At 42.6% G+C, this 24,517-nt stretch overlaps 1 protein-coding gene across 9 annotated transcripts in view; it reads right to left on the reverse strand.

The window, feature by feature from the left end:
* Positions 1–17,535, reverse strand: part of afdna (afadin, adherens junction formation factor a) — a 99,395-nt gene extending 81,860 nt beyond the window's left edge. For 8 of the 9 annotated variants that reach the window (XM_079290960.1, XM_079290961.1, XM_079290965.1 and 5 more), the window contains exon 1: positions 17,307–17,535. In XM_079290960.1, coding sequence (XP_079147086.1) covers positions 17,307–17,408 — 102 coding nt within the window. In that variant the 5' untranslated portion in view covers positions 17,409–17,535. The remainder of the gene's footprint in view (positions 1–17,306) is intronic. The other variant, XM_079290968.1, reaches the window with a different exon arrangement.
* Between the last annotated feature and the right edge of the window lie 6,982 nt (positions 17,536–24,517).

The following is a 24,517-nucleotide window of genomic DNA, read 5'->3' on the forward strand; positions in this document are numbered from 1 at the left end:
TGCTGACCATCACAGAGCGCCCATTGTTCTCCAATGAACATCGCTGGTTTGGCGCAGAGTTAAGAGACAAAGACAGAACACAGCGCGATGCTGCTATTACGAGTTGGATTGTGCAGAAATACAGAATGTGCTGGTGCATTCAAAGGTCTCTGTTTCCAAAAATATGAGTAGCTTATAATAGCAGTTAGAATCTAGACTTCCAATGACGCAACCACAGAGTGTAGAAGGAAGTCACCGTGTGATCGCCCATCAGTTCTTCAACAATGGTTATGAAACATTTTGGCTTCCGCCATCCGAACACTGAGCAAGACATTTTTAGGAAACCAAAATGTTAATTAACTTTCAGCTAAAACACATGTTTAAAGGGTTAAAGTTCTAAGATGAAACACGGACAACCCTCAAACGGACGCCGTAGAAGCGATCACAATGGAGCTAAAAGCACACCCTGCTTAATCATCTGTTTTATTATAAAAAAAAAGAGCCACAACCTACGTGATGAATAGCGCTGCTCCCTCCAAGTCGATTCATTGACTAATTGGTAGTTTTGGTATGAGTCGATTAAGATGGTTTCAGTTGGTTAGCCATTTTTATGCTTCTGTCAAGCTGAATGATATATTTCCAAGAAACTCATGAGCACAGTAAAGACAGGATTTAAAGTGGTACTCTGTGATTCTTTTGTTTTACAGAGCAAATCAGCTAAACGGTCAAATCAGCTAAATTGTATGAGTGTTAGTCGACTAAGAATCTTTGTTTAAGAACATCCCTAAAAATGAACACCATGGTGTGATGGAAAAGACTTGAAACTAGCAATTGAGACCATAATTTGATGTTTACAATGTTTAATGAGGTAATAAATCAAGTGAGGAGTAGGGTCATTTATTCCTAGACGTCTAAACAATCAAACTTCTATTTGCACCCAGAGGCGTCTGCCACTGGTGTCCATCTGAAAGAATACACAGGTTAAGGCTCTCCGGCATTGGCTTCACTTTACAGAACCGGAGGTCGCCACTTGATTGCAATCAATAGCCGACAAGAAGACGTGAGTTTGATATTGGCCGTATATTGGCCTGGATATGATATGATAAAAACACCGGAGTATGCTTGCTTAGATGTAGAATTAGTTTATTAACCCTGACATCTGCACAAGAATTGTTGAGTTTCACTGATAACAGCTTAACACGTGATTATGTTCGTGCATGAATGGAATTACCGGTAGTTGCGTGGAAATGCATAGTGTCCTGATTTTATGACAGAAAAACATGGAGTCTGCAATAACTGTAAACATTAACAGGGAGACCTCTGACTAAAACATGATGGTACTCCAGTCATCCAAAAATAGCCGTGACAAAGTCATATCGGTTGAACTCTGGTTGAAACGTTCAAAGCGAGAGTCAGAAACTAACTGGATAATGAGGGGAAGCATTCGCTTCTGCTCCATTTACTGATATTTTCGCTCTCATTCTCGGTAACTATGAAAGGGGGTGGAAGAGAGAGAGAGAGCGAGAGAGCAGAAAGGTCACATATGCTCCTGGGCGTGTTTGCATGTGTCCGAGTGTGAATGTATGTAGAAGAAAGCTCAATAACGGTCTGCAGTGGTTATGGGGAGGGGGGCGGGGCTGGTTAAACATGGCACCTTGTGATCAGGGCTATGGAGTTACATACAACACATGCAACGTTTATTTCAAGGTCCCAACTAACGTGTGGAGAATAGAGAAGCACTCTTCGGAAGGCGGCGTGCACACATGCACGAACACACATACAGAAACGCTCGGGATGAGGCGTTGAATTATGCAGGACGGCCCACATCTCTCTCACAGCCTTGGAGTGACTTTGGGTGAAAAGGGGGGAGGAAGAAGTGGCAAACTATGAGACCGAAACAGTCATGCAGCAAACCCGTCTGGTATCAGGGTGTCCGCACGTCCATCCTCTTTTACAAACAGTACATCAAAGACCTCGAGAGTAATTAACCGCAGTGTGTGCCTTTAAAGCCCGATTCACAGAGGACCAGTACTATCTGGGGTCCTCTTAAGATTCTTAATAACCACAGAGGTCATCTGCACACTTAATCCCGGGGGGGTTCTGCTCTGGCGGTGTCTGTGGTTTCCCCTCACACTGTGACTTTGAGGGTTATTAAGGCTGCCGTGAAAATGTATCCGATTTTTTTGCAAACAAATTCTGTATAATTATTTAGCTGCTCAGCATTAAGACCAATTTGGAGAAGGTGCAATCTAAAACCGGTAAATCACTTAACTGAAATCAAGCAGAGATTTTGTTGTCGACTTACTCCGGCTTTCACCCACATCTCATGGTCTTCATCGGCAGACCCTGCTTCCCCAGCTGTCCCACATTTCCCATTGTCCTATGAGACTTTTGAAGAAAAGCAAACTCAATCTCATAACTGTAGACGCGGAAACTTAAAGTTACATCTGCTGAAGACTAGGTGATACGGCTGAAAGTCCTGGAAGAAGAGAGCAATGTGTGTACGGTTTATGTATCACTCCTCAAGACCAGTGAGGAGACCCGGTCTAACTTACTTTGTCTTGGTGATTAAGTGAAGGGGGTTAGCCTCGAAGTAAGCAACAAGCGTATTTACTTAAATAGAGAGATGGGGGCATCTCTGTAATTGTAAGTAAAGACGTTTCTACACACATAAGTGAATGATGCTCATTGTCTTGTCAGATATTAGTCTTTTCAAAGTCTTCTAGTCTCGGGTCGGCATGAGACTGAGGCACCGATGGGTGCTTGTCCACAAACAGCTGACACTCCTGAGATCCACCGACGGAAACCCAACACCGACAAGTCACTGAACGCTGTTATGGCAACCACTTCACAGCCGGGTGTCATGTTGCCATGGCGCTGGTGGTCGGGGCTATGCCCGGTTCTCAGGTGACAAGTGGACAAACAAAGAATGGAGGGGGCCAAATGTGCTGCCACAGCAAAACTGGTGCAAGTGTAACAGACTAACCAGAAGAGCAGAAATAAGATAGAACTTCAGTTCTGTACATCAAGACTAATACTGAGAAACATTTAAAACTTGATACAAGCAAAGTAAGTCTCCTCATCCTCTTGACCTGAATCTCAAGGCCCTGATGATTTAAAATTGGACCCGAACGAGGATCTCAAAATCTCGACAGTGCGTTGCTGTTCTCAAACCCTCACTATTTCACCGATGGGTTTCAAACAACCCTAAACCAAAAGTCCAAAACAGAAAGATATTCAATTTACAGTAAATAAAACAGAAAACCTGCAGAAAATTCATATTTAATAAGCTGGAAGCCACTCAGCAGGAGCCTCGTCATTTTGTGTGGGCAGTCTTGTACTGACTCCTATATTTCTACATGTCACCAGACCTATAAACTTTCCACACAACCTTGTACTATAATACAACAAATGTAGCTACATCTATGCCCAGATACAGCTTGTCTGAAAGGAATCTGAAACATGTCATCATGAGGGTTGGTGCATATTTCTAACTAGCATTAGAAATGTCTTGATGAAAGTTGCAGATATGGTGGAACCGATGCAACAAGTATTCAAATTAGTAGATGACATCATCTGGCCTTCACCAGAGCCCTGGCTCAAAGCAGGAGAAGCGCTGGTCTGAGCTCAATTCCCCACATGTGCAGGATTTAGTGCACCAGGACATTGTAGCAGTCCGTCGCAGAAAATGTTTCAAATACTTTCCTCTGGTTGGATAAAATAAATTGCCTGGTTTCAACAGTGTTGTGCGGTGGACTCTGCCACTTACTGTGCTGATGGGTGATGTAGTCCATTTGCATAGGGCTCTGCCACCTTAGACAAACAACTGACCGGGAATAGTAGCTTGAACTGCAGCCTCTCCTACACAAGCACATGCACACAGGCCACAGATAATAACGTCCAGACAGACCTGCATATTAATGTAAAACACACATTGGGAAGCCAGTTATAGACAAATTATTTTCTTCTCTTCCCCTTCCCCGAGAGAGATTTACACCCAAACCCTAAACTCACAGATACAAGAACCCCCCCCACACACACACACACACACGGCTTGCTTTAGCCGTGGTCATGCATCACCACTGTCCTACTGCACTGCTGTGTGTTTGTGAAAGCCATTCTTATGAAACTGGGTGGACAGCTAAGAACAACAAATATGAGCGGGTGGAGCAGCGTGTAGGGAAGTCTCCAGCACACTGAGGTCACCCACACACTATTATTGTATTTTTATGTTCAAATTCTCCACCGGGCGGGTGAGGCTGTACAGAAACAGGGCGAGGACGGGGCGCAGCACCATTGGGGGGGCGTTCTAACAACCAGCAGATGAGAAGTTACACACACACATACACACACACACACACACACACACACAGACCTCGTCTTAGCAGGCCGCTCATCCCTTGCTGCCCTCGTAGCCTATTTTGCTGTCAAACAGCCAATAAAAGTTATATTCCATCGACAACGGACATGTACGTTTGCTCCGACTGAGTCTGACAGTCAGTCACACGGTCACCATGCATTTGAACTGCTCTGCAAACTTAATATGAGCTGTGCTTTCATTTACCCAGAAGGATTTATGTTCAGATTGGGTAGACGATGTATGAAATGAATGTTAAAAGAATAAATAAATACACTGTTATCTGATAAGACAATGAACCTTAAGTGCTTGCTTGGACAAATGCCATGATAGTCAACACTAGGCTGTAAGTTAAAGTAGCATTTGTTGATATCTGTGGTCACTTGGGGACAGCAGAAGCATTTGAAAACATCTGACATACAGTGGAAACGGCTTATAGTGATCAACCTCTTATATGGATCGAAAAGCTTGGGAGTAGAAGTAGTAGAGTAGTTGTAGTAGTCAGTCTGCTTAAAGTTTTCAATTTGGGTCTTTTCATAACTGACAGTCTTACCTGGTGCTCCACAGGCAGCTGAAAGCTACGCTGATGAGAGCATTTAGACTGGACCAAAAGAGTGAAGTTGCAGGTCATTAAACCAAAGAAAGGAGCTGCAAGACACCAAAACATCCCGTAGAGAAACACATAACCAAATGCTGATGTGAACACAACTCCGCCCTATCAAATTCCCTTTTCTCCTACGAAGTCAAGAAAAAGTCCAGTTGAGTCCGTATGCACCATCTGCTGTCTCGGGTTTGTTGTGCTGATACTTTTCACAGGACAACGACGCCAGACCAGCAAACATTTCAACACAGACACAGCGCCAAAAATGTTGTGGTCCTCATCTTAAACGTTGTGGAATGTCACTTGTGTTCCATCTTGTTGTTTGTCAAAGCTCTGTGTGTGGTGTGTATGAGGGTAGCTGGTAATTAGGTTTAAACTTTTTTGATTTTAACATGTAATTGCAGTTCCATGCTTTTGGTCAATTTGTAAAATGCTAAAACTACAGCCACTTCAATGATTGATTGATTGATTTAATTAATTGTCAAAATCGAAGCCTTTTAACTTATCATTTTTCACATTCAGATATAAATCAGTGGTATCATTTATTTTTCTAAATATCTTGTCTACTTTTAATTCTTTCCACCGTTTCCATGTTCTCCTTAGACAATAAAAGTCAAATGTGAGTATATGGAAATATGAATGTACTGTATTTAGGAATTCAGAAGGTTTATAAACATTTTTCATGTCTTCTGTGATGGATCATGATGGACCAACACCAGATAAATACACGACTGACATCTAAGATCGTTGGTCACTTTCTTTAAAAAAACAACCGTACTTTACAACATAAGCAAATCAATGCTCGGGTACATTAAAGTTGGTTTTATTCGCCTTTGTTTTCAATATGGATTTCTATTTACCAGCCAAATCCAATATTCTCGTAAACTGCCCACATGTAGCAGACAACAGGTTTTACTCCCAGACATGACACGGCCGTTCCTCCTCCTTTTCCCTCCTTCTGGGCCACGACTTAGACATTGATCTGCCGCAAAGCACCATGGGAGCTGGTAGCGAGCGGTGCTGCGAAACACTCACAGTCATTGGTCCCCGATTGCTGTCTGATCCTGTGAGGTCAACGGGAGGTTACCGCCCATGCGAATGGACCACAGGGAGGAAAGCAGGCTCTGAGTGACAGGTGAGGGAGCGTATCAGCTGGCTGAGAGGAAAACACAGACCAAACGGAGGCCCGGAAGAGACAGAAAAGGGGGCAAGGCGGCAGGAGGTGAGCCAGGCCTCTGAGGGGATTAACACGGTCTGACAGGCTGGCGGGGACAAACACACACACACACATCTTTTAGGGCGGGCTGCTCTGCTGAGCACACACAATACACTGCTTGTTTTAGAACAAGGGGAAAGAGAGATAAGAGAGAGGCCAAATCACAGAGAAGGAATGTGTGTTTGACAGAGGGAGAGAGGGCAAAGCGAGAGTGAGATCATGAACCACAGGTGCTTCGATGGAGAGGAACTCCCTCTGTGGTCCTAAATGTACATTCCATGACTTGTCCATGACTTTTTTTTAAAGGAGTGAAACCTCTGGACTCCACCCAAGCTTCGCTGGAAGCCGTCTGTCGCAATAAATGTCTGAAACCAGCTGAGAAATACATTTATTTCAGTTTGCGAAATTCCCCTCACATTCCCCAATTTCCACAGAGAGTCTATCCTCTGTTACCTGACCTTCCTAGTCTGGAATTCACCACTCAAAAAAAACTCCATTTGCATTCCAGGAATTCCAGGACCAGCAGGAGCCCTGAAAACGATGACATATCACCCATTTGGATCTCCACACTACTCCTCAAGCACTCACACAGAGGCCATGCTTGGGGAGGCCTCTTTAAGGAGTGCTTCACATATATTGATCAGCGGCCCTTCTGGGATAATTAACTGCCTCCAAAGTAGAGCAGGGTTTCTGCAAGCTTGACCAGGTGTAAATTAAGGCTTAACGAACCTGTAAATTAAAGTAAGAATTGATTATCCGATGGATTTCGTAACCGAAACACGTGTAAATAAAAAACAGTGGAACGTAACTGGGATGACTTCTCAAAGATTGTATCATTTCTTTAAGCCTTAAACTGAGATAACTTCACTGGGAGACTGTTTTAAAGGTTGTGTTTAGTAGCCTATGAATTTGTGTTTGATATAGTTCAGTTGCCTTTGCTGCCATCTTAATCTTGCGTTGTTTTCTTTAATCTGTGTCGAAATACAAAGTACGGCAGCTAAAGTTGGGTTTGATGGTACATGCTGGAAAATGAAAACTACCTGTAATTAGTTGTACATTTGCCTGCTACAGGTTTGATCTAAAAAGAGCCTCGTCACTTTAAAGCTGGAAGCGAAGATTCAGTAAAGATACTTCACCAACGGCTGCAGGTATGACTAATTTTCCTCATAATTTCTTCACTTGTTTATCAAATTACTACGGCAGATCGTGGTAAATAAGTTGAAATATGAACCATTTGCTTCCACCCTCCCCTCGATTTGAATACATTACATTCTTATGAACACGTCTCGATAGAGACCCTTTGGCCCATAACCCTCACGCAGCCTAAATCACTCGTGAAGTGGACTTCCTAACAGGTTTGAAAATAAACAGCGGCGATAAATATCCTGGCTGTCCAGTGTGACCCTCATCCTTCTTTTTAACGGGCAGCAGCCAATACACCGAGGCCAGCTGCATTCATTACAGCTGCTACGGTGAGCGATGTGGCTGCACAGAGATTGGATACTGAACTGGAGAATTCACACGCAACGTCAGAAATATCATATTTATAACATAAATAAGGGGGTTACGACTTTAAAAAATGTCCATCCTGTCAGAATTGAGTGCACCACAGCAGCATTCTAGACTGAGTGAATGTGACAACTTGCAACCAGTGAAATTACAGCAAACTTATTGTTTGAACCGTAAAACTCCCAACCGGTGAGGAACACGACGGAACCGAAATAAACATGAATGAGCAGCGGTTGGCGGCTGGAAATGAGCTACAAGGTTACCCATCCAATCATGACAATCCGTGTGTGTGTGTGTGTGTGTGTGTGTGTGTGTGTGTGTGTGTGTGTGTGTGTGTGTGTGTGAGAGAGAGACAGAGATGGGCCATAACTCTGCTGGACAGGCTATAAGACTTGCGGTCGTGATCTTTTGCCCGGCAATGAAGCGCTGTGGAGCGATTTACCCTCACACACGCACCACAAACACAGTTTGGCCATGAAATGTGACATTTAAAGCTGCAACTGGTTGGACTGTTAGGCAGACACTTGTGGAGATGGACTCTCAGACACAAGCAGTGCTCAGATTATCTGAAGCCTACGGGGGGAGGGGCGTTAGAAGGCCGGAGCTGCAGTGAGAAAAACTAGAGGCCACAGCATCCGGGAGTCTACAGGGTCAAACTTGGGGTAAATACGGGTCATTCCACAGCAACCAAGACCAGTTCATGTCTTGGATTTATTTGAAATAAAATGCAATTGAAAATTTCTATTAAATTTACAGGGGCCTTGCAAAATCCTGTAGCTTTACTGCCAATCATCTTCAAGTTATGTTTTTTTTGGAGTTTGTGTGTTCAAGGTCCTTTTTGGCTGGACTGGATTGGAATTTTTACTGAACAATCAAAGAAACCCCAAGAGTAATTTCATGTAAATATCTAGTTATTGAATGTTTTTACAGTCATAAAATTAATAAAACTCAATATAATTTTACCAAAGGAAAAGAATCTTTAAATTTGAAAAAAAAGGATATATCCACTCGTTTCCACTTTCTTGCGGCCAAATATTGATCTCGATTAATATTTAATTAGATGAGATCTTGATATCAATTCTATGTACGAATATAGATCTATCACATCTAGAAGTTAGTCGGTCCTGCATCAGAAAATGGGATCCACGGATCTTGCTAAACTTAGCTTCAGCACTAAAAACACCACTTTTTAAGATATTTTGTCTGTAATTTTACCCAAGAAGGCTCATTTAAATTTCTTTAAACCTGTTTTATGACAAACTATTTATATTCATTGCGGATATATACGTTTATGTTCAATGTCATATTAGTCTTTCGGCATTTACTCATTTTATGTAAACGATCACTTCTTACACTTGTAACACAGGTCATGAAGTTGATAGAATGGAATGACCCATAGCAAGATCAGATAAACCAGGAAAATCAACAAACTATACGCCCGTCCCCTCAAGAGCACTGAGCTGATTAGAAAATCAAAGCACTGCAATACAACAGTGAAGTACTGGCCAAACAAGTTAAGAACAATAGAAGTATGAAGGAAAGGTTAAATGAAGCCAGCTTTCACACCTGCACTGTGTGTTTACATTTATCCAGAGAGCTGATAAGGATCCATGCTCCTTTCCATTCACATCCTACTCAGCCTTCACCCATTTTCACTTCACACGGCAAGTTGTTATTCGTTCACCTTTTCAGACTACATTCATCAGTGCAGCGATTCTGTGCCCTGTTGTCTTGCCTGTGAACAAACTCTACCAGCAAACCAGAAAAAAAACAAAGCAGCACAAGCACACTAATCATGTTTGTGGTCTCCTTAAACCCACATTTTTAGGAGGGTCATGTTAGAGCCATATCCACACTAGGCCGTGTCTCGTTGGATGCAGAGTTCTCAAATAGAACCGATCTCCGTACACACGGGAGTTTCAGCATTATTGGAGCATCCACATGGCAGGCTTCGAAGGCGGACAGCACGTGACCATAAACGTACACTGGGCATGCGCGTGATGGTGTAAACAGGAAGTGGATTGCTTGCTTAGGTTAAAAAAAAGACGACAGAGTAATGAAGTAGTCTTTAATAATGAAAGGTTGTATTTGATACTTAAGATCTTCCTCTACAAACTCAAACACAGTTCGTGGAAAGTTTTAGATGTTTTATTTTTCAGACGTAGTTACAGCGTCTCTCTCTCTCTTTTAAAATCAACACTTACACGGAAACGTTTACTCGATTATGGCCCATAAATGTGGTCAACACACGTCGATCACTCGCTTCCATGTGTTGTTGTCGTGGGGGCTGATGAATGTAACTTTAGTTCCGCCATTGGGGTATTCCTTCATGAGATACGGCATCAGGGGATAAGCTGGGTCACCCAGCAGAAAAAACAGGGACATCATCTTCGCCCTCTATCAATTCTTTAGGGCATTTGCGCCATCTTTTAGGGCACAACATCATGCAACGGGACCGACTCGCTAGCTTCTAAGCTAATTTTAACATTACCGCCAATGGGGAAATGCTAACCGCGATTAGCATTATCTTCGTACATATTTTCAAAAATAAATACTTGCAGACTAAGGTCTCTCAAGGCTACCAAACGGAAAAAGTAAAACGAATCAGCGTCGATCACTCGTCTCTCACTCGTTTCCTCTGTGTCGTCTGTTTGTAGCTGTAGCTCTGAACAGCATTTATTGCTAACTGTAGCTTCAGACAGCCGCTCCGTGGGGGCTGATCGCCGATGGTCAAGCAGCTCGCTCATCGCTCGACGAACAGCTCGCCTCATCCGCATGTAGGCATTAGCAGCATTGTAAAATTACGAATTTAACTCCACAATAGCTGCTCCTACAGACAACAAAGCAAGCATCCATGTTGAAATGAATCGCTGCTGGTCGCCCGGCTGTTTTGTTTTCTTCCGGGTACGGGTCACGTGATAGTGAGTGTGACGAATCAGGGACGGAGACGTCATGGCTGGTAATAACCAATCCAGTAGCGAGCACGGGTGTGGGCTCATTTTTTCTAACAGACATCTGTATCCGACGTCTACACTGAACCAAAACCCCGGAGTTCTCAAATACCGCCAACCTCGGCGGAGTTTTCAGGTTCCTCCGTTAAGGCTGCTCCAAAACTCCGGCGTGGTGTGGCTGCTCAGTGTAAACGTAGGAAAACTGGACAAGTGTGGATATAGCCTGAGAGCCCGTTTGCACTTGTTGCATCTCCGGAGGTGATTTGTTCCAGCAAGATGTCGCCAAGATGCAAACGTAATCTTTACTGCTCCCAAGTGGAACTACATCAGTAAGCGTTCTGTGATAATAGCCACTCGCTGAAATTACATGGAAATTAGCCCTCTTTCTTGCACTATCATCCGATCCCTGATCAGTTCAAGCTGAATGAAAGGTGTAAGCGCTAAGCACAGGATGCAGCGACGGTGCACTTGTGAAAATAGATGGCGCAGATAGCGGGACGGGAGGAGAATGCTGGATGCTGAAATAGCGGGCCAATGGCAGACTTACACGCACAGTCTACATCCAGTGAGTGGTTATTATAACCGTTCTTCTAACATTTTTTGCCGTTAACATACTAGTTACCACCACCCTTCTGGACTGCAGTAGGGCTGACCCTAATTTGTACACGGCCTGGGTAAACCAAGAGGGTCTGCCAATTTGACTTGTGATTTGGCCAACGCATGTATATGGACGTCTGGATACAAGACATGTGTAAATGGGGCCTTAGCTTCAGTGGGATCCTCCACATAGAATCTAGGGACTGCAGCACCTTTGATGAAGACGCGTAGTTTAGCTTTTGTCACAGTCAACCCACGCACCTGCGACTCAAACAGCAGCTTTACTGCGTGTTCACTTCAAGTGAATCCAACCATGATGCTCACTGATGAGGACCTCTTTGACCTGTATTAAGAACACCTCAAACCATAACTAAAAATCTCTCTCACACACTTCTTTTACAAGCCTGTTAACTACAGAGTGTGTGTGTGGTTGTGAGAGAGAACAGCCTTTTTTTTGGTGAGCTCATCACAGCCACTGCGTTACCATGGTGACACAGCCAGCTAGCGGCTACATGACATGATGAGAGAGAGACAGAAAGCGGGAGGGAGGGCATGGCCGATGAACACAGAGGGACAATGCAAACAGAGATAAATGCACAGAGCGGCCAGCTTGTGTGTGCGTGTGTGTGTGTGTAACCTCACGGTATTGTAGTTGTGGCTGAGGCCAGCAAATCTGTGCTGCTGCCAAACATGCAGCTCCTATCACCGGCAGCTGCTGCTTTAAACAGGTACTCGCCAGGCCGACACTGACCATTAAGTCAAAGTCAAACGCCAGCCGAGAGATCCATTAATACAAACCAAGAGTAGAATGGTCCCAGCTTCTCAAATGTGAGGATTTACTGCTTTTTCTCGTCTTACATTTAAGTAAATTTAATTTTGGTGTGTTGTACTGTCGGTCAGGCAAAACAAGACATTTAAAAGATGTCATCTTGAGCTCTAGGAAATTGCGATGGTCATTTTTCACCCAACATTTCTCCGAATACACTCGTTAGTTGGAGCCCAACCGTCAAAGACTTTGCCATTCCGTTTATATTGAAGTATCTGTCCCTTTGCAAATCAATACACAGCTTGGCTTTAGATACATTTTATATTACATTTGCGCCGATGAAATAACCTACCTACCTTCAGTATTCTAATCGATGACAATGTCAAACCAAAACAAGAACAAAATATTGATCAATGTCGTCACTAAATATCTAGAAACAGGACATGGGTTGCTGCACCAAAACATAGCACCCTGAACAGATATTCTGGAGCACTGAATTCTGGAAATAGCTGATATAATAAAACAAAATCTGATCACGCATCCCTCTGAAAACAACCCAGTCATTCTAACCAGACCACAGGAAACCCACTATCTCCACGCACCACACACTTCCTGTCGGCTTCCTGCTTCCTGTGCAACAGCGGAAAGGAGGGAGTGGCCGCTGATGTCACTGCGAGACTGCTTACGTGCCGCGTTCACATCCCAGAGGAAAGAAGGTGGACACAAGCTACCAGCTTGTAAAAGCCTTTTACCTCAAACTCAGCCAGTCAGTCGGTGCAATCAGAACAACTAAAAGCAACATTGTGCTGTATGACTACAAATAATTGCTTTCATTGTCTGTTATCCTTCTGATTTTTTTCTGCATACAAAGCAAAAGCAACAATACAGTATTGCTCCACTACTGGGCAAGTTTTTTTAATTAAGCTGCGAGGAAACCATTGACCAGATGTGTGGTAACTCTTGCCATAAACCTGTACCCTTTAGTTTCCTGCAAATGTTACAACCCCCCCCCCCCCGTTTCTCAGTCTTTCCTCCTTGAGCCACAGTGAGGATGCTACACTGGATATCGCAGTACACCAACACATTGACATGCTATACAGCCATGCAATATACAGTGGAGCTGAGGAACATATTGAGAGCCATATTTAGACACGCTGGTTGTATTTTTAGCCAGTTCTCCTCCATATATACGCATCTGCTGCTAAACACTTGTGCCCTTTCAATGCACCCTTTCCTTTAAATCAACCTTTTCCTCAAGATCAAGATGAGATCGTCCTCCACGTCTGTCAGCATGTTGTACGGCACAGTCGTGTGCACGGAGTACGATGAGCTGTTATACTTCAATAATCGCAAGTGATTCGTGTCGTTTTGTCACACCGTGCAGCAACAGGCAAAGTCAGCTTTCCACAGTTATAGCCTCCTCATCTGCAGGTTTCAAAGACCAATTCAAGACAGGAAGCGGCTAGCATTTAAGACCATCTCAACAAGCAGGGGAAAAAACAACCAACGACAAGAGAAACAAGCTGTTTGCACATCAAAATGAATCAGCAACATAAGGTTAAGGAATTATACCAGGACAGTGTACATTTAAATACAAAATGTTGGATCTGTTCAGCTGAGTAGACTTGATAAAAAAGAAAAACATCTGTCATACTGCGTTAACCTTGTAATGTTTGCCAAGACAACTTAAAAGTTCTATAAAGTCTATTTACGGCTAATATGTGTTTAAAAGTCTTAAATTTAGATCCAATACCTTTGCACAAGGAGCGTTCTAATTATCCTCCTAATCTGTGATCTACATGCTGACAAGCAATCAAGCCAGTGTAGGTGTGTGCAAAGTTAATAATTAAACATATAACATAATATTTGGCAGCCTAGCGAGATCTTGAGAGGTCAGTGGAGTTGATTTGGTGGTGAAGAAGAAGGATCGATGGAGCACTGGACGGACAAGAAAGCTGCTGTTCCCGTTTCAAACCATAAGCCTCTCTTGAGTTGCTCGGAAAAGAAAGTGGGGAAAAAAATCCTTAGGTCAGCACAAGTACAAGCTGTAGAACAGTCTTACCTGCATCACGCAAATAAAAAAAAAAGGTGGAGGTCAACGGGTCTGACCCTAAACTCAAACCTTTTCCTGATAAGAGATGCAGACAGGTTTACACGAGTCAGCGCTTATCCAAGGCAAATGACACTTATAAACAGGAAGTGCCCTCATTTAACGACAAATGTCCCGGTCAAGGAAAATGTCAACATCATATATGTCGAACCTGCCTGACAACAACGTCACATGTAACACCAGGCTTGTATATTGCTTCCTTCTTACTACAACACTGTCGCAGACACTTCATGAAGTCATGACTACATACTGCCTGACTGAACAGTGAGTGAACACTGAAAGTACTTTTGGACGGTGATATGAATTATCTACTCTAATCACATATCTTGCCCTGTCCATTGCTCTGTAGACAAGATCTGCTTGTCCTGTACAATTTGATGCAGCACGGACTCTTACTGTGTTAGATATGTGACCCCAACACTCTAGTTTAATCCTTGTTTAGGCTCAAACTGCCAGTGCACCAGAGCTTGCAAATTAGAATGAACAAGCGCACACGTAGAGTTTGGGCATCAAGGACTTGTTCCAAATTTATTGAGACCAAGACTTAAGTCACAAACTTGCTTTTCGATACTGCACTCTATATCACAGGTTTTATTCAGGGAAATCTTGACATCAAATTTGCCCTTATAACCCGCTTTCCAAGCAACAGGAAGTGCTGGATATCAGCCGACGGAATCCAAACTCTTTTTGGGGAGATTACTGCAGACTGTGCTCACAATTTTTTTTAAACAGTGCATCTCTTTAAACAGTACTGTCTGAGGACATCATTTTTAAGTGGCATGTAGCAGTTATTCAATGCAACCATATTGTGAATAGCAAAGGTCTGATCTGGATGAAGGCATTAAACCAGAGGCTGCATTAGTGTTAAAACATATGAGGACAACTAATAATGTGTTTGTATCCTGAACAATGTCCGTCCATCCCCACCACACACACACACACACGCGCGCGCGCGCGAAAACTACAACTTACAACCGGGCAGTGTGAACCTGGACAGCCTAAATACAAAAGTGGAGCAAAGTAAACATTCCCACAATTTTTTGGATCCAAAAAAAACCAACAGTTGGTGCGATTGCATCTGAATTGCAGTGCATGTATTGTGCGACATCTTTCAAGCCTAGTGTTTATTTAATTCTGCAACAGTAAGCCCCACATCTCTGCCTGTGGTGAGTCCCCACGTGACACGAGTACGGTCCCACCATGAGTCCCACAGCAGGACTTATTCAGTTTGGGTTGCAAGATTAAAAAGTTTGACAACCTTTGCTCCAGACTAATCACCCATGCACGGCTAATCTAATCACACGAATGATCTCGCCGCTCTCCGAGGCAGTTTGGTCCAAACTACAGAAATGAAACATTGTCAATTATCAGATAATGATGAGTGTGTGTGTGTGGTAGATCAAATCTAAAAAAAAAGAAATCAGTGTCAATCCCAGATCATACTGTAAAACAGGATTACAAATGCAGCGTCGTTCGTGTCCAGCTACACTCGAGAGTAGTCTAGACAGTGTGAAGGATACTTGTGCAGCTTGGGGGCTCCACCAGCTGACATATGGGGTAGGGTGTGGCGTGGCAGGGAAGGCCATGCATCTGCTTACATTTAATCACGTGCTGCCGGACTCAACTGAGCAGTAACGCTCCTTGTGCAGTGAGAGAATTACAGCCTCAAGAACTTCTGGACTGGGTTAATCATTCCTCACAGAATGGAGCCGTTGTGTGTGTGTGTGTGTGTGTGTGTTTGTGTGTGCAGTGCACAAACCCTGGCCAACGGCTGGCCAGCTTCAATCCTGATACATTAATCGGCTCAAGAAGAGGAGACCCTGTGGCCCCCGGTCCCCTTATCCAAGGAGCGGTGGGGGTGGGCTGCCCGCCTAAAAAACGCTGCAGCTGAGGCAATCAGAGTCAGAGCTATAAATCAAAACTACTTAGGCGTGAGATGCACCAGTTGAGGAGTAAGGATAGATTGTTATTGACTAACTCCTTGAAGACGAGAAACATCACCAAGCCCTTGCCACTCTCTGGCTGCTAGCTGTATCTGAATCCTGCAGGGAGGAGTTCCTTATCCTGGCATGTTATTAGTAAACAACCCCGACCTCGAGTCTAGACTGGCCTTTTAATTATAGCACCGGTCCTCAATGTGTTGCAGGGTCAAATTATTGCTGGTCAAGCGAGCAGCTCGCACCAAGCTAGCTAGTGTGAGGACAATGCAGAGAGCAACATGACATGGTCTGCATTCTGCACTGGCAGGGAGATTTTGGTTCGCAGGCTGGTAGCATCTTTGTTGTGAGTGCCCTACCTGGAATAAGCGTTTACGCCCCAGCGTGTTGCTAATGCCTTAAGCTTTTATCTATTTGCCCTGCGTATCAAACAACCTCGCCGTGTTACTGGGGTTGTCAGCCATTGCAGGCACTGCTGCAAGCCCCGCAACACACAGCCAACGCTGGCACAGCTCGATACATCACAAGTTTAGTTTGTCATTTAAAAAAGCAATTATATGTGTTATACCAAATACCAGCAATTCGTTTCTTCTGTTTGACCCACTGGCAGGGTTCATGTTTGCTCTACAGGTAATGTGCTCGCTAACTAGCTAGCTAAGCCCGATACGTGCTGGAGATAGCAACACACCAAACTCCATTCAAAATCTGGCAATTCAATGTTGCCACTCTTATCGCTCACGGTCGCATATCCGAAAATTCAGCGTTACCTGAATACTCAACAACTCGTTGGAATTCACTTCAAATTCGGTGTATTTATTATGCACAAAGCACGAACTGGTTCTGTGAACTGTCAATTTTGAGAATAATTCCTACTATATAACGTTAGCGTGCTGTTGCTAAATCACAAGCTAAACACAGCTGTGGGCGGTAGCTAGAAGCTAAGCTAACGTTACGCTCAAATGTTTCTCCAAGAAGGAATGTTACCGAAACATGGCGCTGATCTGTAGACACATATTTACTGTGTCTGTTTAACGCTCACATATTCATTCAATGTCAAAGGCCGTATGCTGTACATATGACGATATAGTAAGTCACCAGATTTTTCAATGGAGTTCGGCATTCATTCTCCCCATGCACGTACGGGGACACCGAGTAAACCACGCTGCCCACAACAGCCTGGCTTTCAACATGTTCAAGCAAAGTATTGGTCAGCGTTACGGTCTCCCATTCACCCGGGAGAGGGCCTTGTGGGTCCGCGGTCTCTCTTGCTACTGATCTCCTACCTCTGTGGGCCGGCTGATCTCGAACAGGTCGAGCCGGTTGGCGTTCCAGTGGTTGATGATGTCGGCCAGTTTCCTCCTCTCCTCCTCCCTGCTCCCCGACATGGTGGACAGCTTTACCGACCCTCTCCGTCCGTCTGAACTGTTGAATAAAACTTCCAGTAACGTTAGTCCACCGGAGAAGCCACCGCCGAAACCAAAAGGCTCAGGTGTGCCGTTTTCACGCCGGTACTTTCCGCGGTCTGTCTCTCTGCTCACCGACCGACCTGCTGTCTGTCTGATCTGATTCTGCTTCGCGTTCCCGGTGCGCCTCTGCGCGCTCCCGATACACTCTGGATGCATGACCGTGCACGCGCAAAACTGTTAACTGTTTGAGGCCCGGTAAACGCGATTCATGACGCTGCTTTACTAAATGAGCTCTGGTGTATGGGGTTAATGATAAGTACTTAGTGTAGTAAGAAGGATTACGTCACTATGTGTTGATTAATTAGAGGGCTCATTTGTTATTTAAGCTTCCAACCGATTTATTTGACTCATTTTACCACATTAATGCTCAGTAAACCAATGATTATATTTGAAGAACATGATGAGAAAAATATATTTGTTTGCACATTAAAAATACAATCAATATGAAAATATATGATGTGTACAGAAATACATATACAAACAAACTTTCACCAACATTTAATCAAATTAATGTAAAGTAAACAAAAGCTTGTGCAGGAGAAGTATTCAGATACAAGCTTATACAAGAGACTTCTAAAAGCTGAGCATAATTACATTAAATAATAAAAATAATAATGCATGGAAATCAACCTAACAATAATAATATGTAACTGTATTTGAATAGGTTGGAAAACATAGCCTATATATGGAGACGGCTGTGGCTCAGAGGTTGTGCCATTGGTGAGTGTGCGTGAATCATAGACTGTATATAAGAAGGGTGTGAATGTGAATTAGTTCAGATCCTGATGGGCAGGTGGCACCTTGTATGATAGCCTCTGCCATCAGTGTATGAATGCTGGTTGTTTCAGGATTATCGTTTTAGAATAAATATATTCTTTTAATATGTTATCATGGCACCATAGATGTATATCTGAGTCATAGGCTAGCTTGCTGCACAAATACACTATTTAAAGCTACTTACAATGAATGTTTCTTTTTAAATAGTTTGAGATAGACCATGTTATTTTATATAAAACACTGCAGTTGTTATCCCCTAGAAAATGTAACTTCTCTCAGTTATCTATCAGAAATATTTCCATCTCAAACAGTGGGAGAGGAACATTTTTTGTGTTTTCTGTTGTCACATTGTCTCCTAATTCAGTCCTAGCCTGCAAGTGATGAATACCACACAGCACTGCCAAGTCCCTTTGTCCAACAATACACACACACACACACACACACACACACAAACCTCTGCACTGTATCCTCATAGGTTTATGAAGCAAACACAGGCATCCATACAGAAGTTAGTTTTAGGAGTCAGTAGAGATAAGGTTTGTTTATATTATGGCCGTATAAAGAAAAATGTATGGTGATCCATTCCACAGTTTTATAAGGAAGACAAACCAACTCTCCAAATTGCAATGATGTGTACGGAACCCGAATTAGTGACTAACCGTGACACAGCATGGAATGCTGAGTCCAACATTTTACCGTACTGCGATTTAGCAAAATTAGCAAAATGGGATTAGATTACCGGTAACCTCTTTTTTTCCCAAAACAAATCAACTTCTATAAAGAGCTTTTGGAAAATCAATCGATAACGTATCACTTTTCATGATACAAAAGCAGCAGTCTGCATTTTTGGGAAAATGTGTAAAACACAGTCCTCTGCTATGAGCAACAGTACGTTTCTCACCCCAGTGACAGTTGTGTTTTCATTGTTTCAAGATAAACAAGGCAATATACTAAAATACAGTAATGACCTTTTAAGGCAGTAACCACACACACATCCTATCTGTATGTATGGGTTGGATGAGCCATTGTCTGCAGTCCCACCTAACTGATAACGTGTGTCACTGCAGGATTTCTTCCTTCCTGTGGACACGCCATAACATAATTAGCAAATGCTGGTTTCCTGTCTGTGTGTTGTTGGGGGTAATGGTGTGTGTACGTGTGTGTATGTGTGTGTGTGATTGTGTGTAAATGACCAACGGAGTGCCCCATCTATGCAAACACCAGCTCTTTATTAACACGCGACTGTCAGTGACTCTGAAAGGTCACAAAATATCAGGCAGATACATGTGAAATGTCAGGGATACAGCAGTGACGGCATCTACAGAAATAGCTGGTTCCGCGGTGTGGTTAGTCATGTAGGCAGACAGGGTGAAGAACAGTAGCCTCGGCTTCTTATAAACACATTAGTCACCGTGACTGAATTTGTGGGTGTTGGTGTAAATGGATGAATACATGCGCTGACATCATGTGTGAGTAATGAATGAAAAATAAGCTTTTTATCAGAGCAGCTGATCTAACAGTGGTTTAAAAACTTCTTCTTTTAAAAAAAAAACCTAAACAACAACAAATAAATCGAAATATTTCTTAATTCACCTCATATCTTTGTGTAGCAGGATTTTATTTCTTCAAAAAAATACTGGAAAATTAAAGTTTTATGAGAGAAGCAGTGTTGGAAAGTACTTTACTTGGTGCTTTATATGTCTACTCCAAAACATTTCAGAGGAAAATATTGTACGTTTGACTCCACTTAATTTATCTGCCAGCTGTAGTTAATATACTTTAGAGATTAAGATTTTCAGATTAAGATAAAAACATATGATAACCTTGATAAAAGACGATGTTAAAAACATTTTTCCCTCTCCCTCTTTGGCTTGTGGCCCCTCAGAAAAAAATCAGTGTCTGCTTTCGGATGGTCATGAGTCTTTAGCAGCTTCCTCAAAGAGGGATTTTCTCCTTAGATGGTTCCATTTACAGGGGACATATCATGAAAAACTTACTTGCAGTGCTTGTACACATAAATTTGGGCATCTGGAGTGCCTACCAACCCAAAAACTGTGAAATAAGAGAACCAGTCAGTTTTTATGGGCTTCTTAGATCAGAAGAAGTGTGATTCAACAAGACATTCAGATTTGGCTCCCCTTCCACTGTCGCAGGCTCATTAGAATATACGCCTCCACTCATCTGAGTATCTGCACCCACGGCTTGAGAACTACCTTTGCAAAGGTGCGTCATATCTTCCTCGCCAAACAAAGCAGACTAGGCTTTTAAGGACGGGGTCTTAAAGAGACAGGCACTAAAACGGAGCGTTTCATACAGAGGGTGAATACAGGTATTGTCAGACGGACAGTATGAGGACAACAATGTGGGCTTTTTTACATTAAAGAGTGTAAACATGTTCGAGTAGAAATCCCGAATAAAAGTATGAAACTGAAAATTAGCATAATATGTCCCCTTTAAATAACTGATCAAGTTACAAAAAGGTAAGGCTCTGTAATATTTCACAAAAAAGCAAAGATTTGAAAAAAGTCCGGAAAAATGGATATCGATTAATTTTCTCTTCCTTCCTGCCTCTTCAATCATCTCACAACCCCTGAGATTTATCTTGTGACCCTGTGGAGGGACCTGACCCTTAGGTTGGGAACCACTGGACTAAAATACCACACTGTATATAAAGTAAAAGTAAAATGCCACTTACACATTGATGCATCAGTGGTAATAATCTAATAATGTCACATATAATAATATATCAGAACAAAAACATTTATTCCATGAAGTACATTTTGCATACGTCTGCACTTGTATGTAAGTAAGATTCTGAATGCAGGAGTCCTTATAATGGTGTATTTTTGCATTGCTGTATTTGCACTTTCACTAGTAAAGAGTATCTTCCTCTACCTGGCGAGAAGACGTGAGAGTTGTTGCTGAAGTCGTTTGACATCAGCAGCAGAAGTGAGAAACCACAACAGGAAACCAACTTCACCAGATAGCCCTGCCACTTCCTGTATCTGTGATGTTGTCACTGTTTCAGTCACCACACACACGCACACATACACACTCAGAAAGCTCACAGACAGCAGTCACACAGACATGTTTATGTCCTGGTAATAACTGTTAACTGGAGGAGTCAAGTTCTGATAAGCAGCCACTGCTTTCATCATTTGATTCTTTGAGTTTCACACACTCGGAGAGGAGAATCCCACGCTGGTTTGATGTCCTCGCCCCCCTGAATAAGCTACTTATCACTTATTTTATCTCCTACTCTGAGCACAACAACCCTCTCTTATCTGTTAGTTTTTAAAATAAACGATGATAACATTTAGGAATGCTATGCAGTCCACTCCTAATCTTACTTGCAGTAACAGTTTCAACAAAATCTTTGTGGATGTAAAAAGCACAAAAGTAAGATTGTACTTGATGCGAACAAAGTCTAAAGGCAAAACAGTAACAGCCTTCAACGCAAGGGAACATTTGATAATGGACTTATGAGGAAGTGGTTCGGCCCTTAATCACAAAGATAGAGTACAGTATGTTCACGAGCCTCAGTTTTAGTATCAGCAAATTTACATGGAACTAAACAGTGCGATTGGAAAAGAAGAAGTTGACTGCGGAGTGAACTCGTCAAAACGAGGAACAGCAAGGTGAACTAAAAGCAGTTTGTTAGGCTGAAAATATGTGGAGGGAAATTATTTGTTCAAAATAACTCAATAATTCACATCCCAACCTTTAGTAAAGTGAGGACGATATTATCTCCTCTGGCTTAAGAAATAACAACAGGTGGGTTGAGTCTGAATGCACTTTAAAGGGTCATTCACTCAAATGACAAACACTATGTTATCTAACCATGCAGCTAGTATTTAGCCATGCAAGCACATAGCAATCTGTTGATGAACCACTTTGGTCTACACTGAAATATCTCGACAACTATTCAATGGATTGTCATTACATTTTGCACACAGTCATGTTCCCCAGAGGATAATTGCTATTGATTTTGAAGTACCTCTGACTTTTCCTTTAGTGCCACCTTTAGATTGGCATTTGTGATTTTGAGTGAAATGTCTTGACAACAACTGGATAGATTATCATGAAATTTGATACATTCATGGTCCCCAGAGGATGTAAAGTAATACCTTTGGTGATTTTTACCTTTTGTCTAGTGCCATCATCAGTTCAACATTTAAATTCCTACAATACCAAATACCTGTGAAACTAACAGCATTCCCATCAACCTCCGCTGTGTTTCATGCCAATTGGCGAATGTTAGCATGCTAGCTGACGAAACTAAGATCCTGTACATGGTAAACACTATAGCCTCTAAACATCGGCACGTTGGCATTGTGAGTATTTTAGCACGCTAACGGTAACATTTTGCTCAAAGCACCACTGTACTACCCTGACACGCCACGTGATTTGTGACACAGAACCATTGGAGGAGCTGGCATTGGAGACTGTTTGGAAAAGGGCAGGCACTTTCAAAGACAAATACTTGGGAGGTGAATGGATGAACCATCTGTCAATCAAACTCTTCCCTCTGCAAGTCGGGAGAAGAGCGAAAACATATTTTCCATCAAGGAAAGCCCTCAGTGTCGTTCTTTGCTCTTCTTTCAAGTCGGGAATACTCTCCAGTTCTGATAGAACTGAGGCCATTGCAGCATCTACGCTAACCACTTCAGCAGCCACCATTGTTGTTTAGAACGAACAGTCGCCTCTCTGTGTCGTTGGATGGAGTTACGCGTGATCTTGTGATATCGTGAGAATCCACGGTAACCTCTGCACAGACTCACATACTCACATTGGCTGTGGACCTCTACTAGCTTTGCGTCTGTGTCTAATTCTGATCGTCTACTGCGTGAATCTTTCATGGAATGCAACAAAGAGACTCGTCATCGGAATGTTATTTATATCAACGGGCCGAGTAGGGTGAGGCCCGACCTCCTCACTTCGTATTTCATCATGTGTTCATGAGCAGGAGCGCTGCTCAGTCTCTGGCCACTCACCATAATGTATCATCATCTGTGTGTCGTTTTAAGGGTGTTCAATTTATTGTCGTCATGGTGGATGGTCACCTTTTTTAAAATCATCAAATCGATACTCTACCGTGGAGCCGGCATTAAAGATACTGTTTGGTCTAGAGAGCACAGATGATTAATATGGATGGATCAAGATGAAGAAGAAGCAAAGTAGAGATATAAAACAGCTCATCATAAATATATGGAGACGAGGGGAGGAAGAGGACATGTGGAGGGTGAGAATAAGGCTGAACGTGACCTTGTGTGACATGTCCTTTTGTGAATGATAGACTACATGTTTGACCTGCGCTTCCAGGTCAGCACCTGCTCTCACCGACTGTTAATCTCAAACACAAAAGCACAGTTTATACTCCAAACTTTCCACCTTATCAGACCGTGGTTCTTTTAACAACCAGCAACCCTGACATAATCTTTATCCCACTGATTTCTAAGGGAAGTGAGGATATTATCTACAAGCCCATGTTATCATGAGCAGACCACGCTTCTTAGGAAGACAAGAAAGCAAAAAAGTAAATCTTGAACGTCATAAATGCTCAGACAGTTAATACACGTGGAGAAAGAAGGTTCTGAATGAGATGAAAAATCTGCTTTTCCTCTTTAAAATACTTGACTCAGGGCTAAACAAGGTAAAATTATTAGCATTAGTATTAGCATAGTAAAATATATCTGATCCTTTTATATCTTCAGTAACAAGGACATGTGATCAGACGGGCAGCGAAAAAATGCACCCTTCTCTCTACATGGCGGCATGATTCAGGGCGTTATCTCTCAACACACCTTTCTTTTTTCCTGCTCTGCTCTCAACATCTGTTGCTCATATTCCAAGAAAAACATGTATTTCTCCCACACAGTGCAACAGGAAACATCTGCTGTAGTGAGAAACGTGGCCATACAGGATACATGCAGAGGCGGAGAGAGTATTGTATGAATTTAAAAAGGTGTGAACAATTGTTATGCTCTTATAATAGAAATAAGACAGAGTACAGCCGCCCTCCATGTTTATGAACTGTAAACTGCTCATTTCTACAACAGGTGATGGGCTCATGTGACACAAACACTCTGAACTCTGCTGTGTTGCGTTCTTTTAAAAAAAAATTTGTATACGTTTTTTATTGAAAGACACGAGACAATATTAAGACAATACATCGACATAACAACAAGAGGATGACAAGAACAGTGGGATAAAAGCCAGCAAATATCATATCGTCAGTGTGTGTGTATGTG

The sequence above is a fragment of the Melanostigma gelatinosum genome, assembly GCF_949748355.1.
Source record: "Melanostigma gelatinosum genome assembly, chromosome: 19".
Taxonomy (NCBI): Eukaryota; Metazoa; Chordata; class Actinopteri; order Perciformes; family Zoarcidae; genus Melanostigma; species Melanostigma gelatinosum.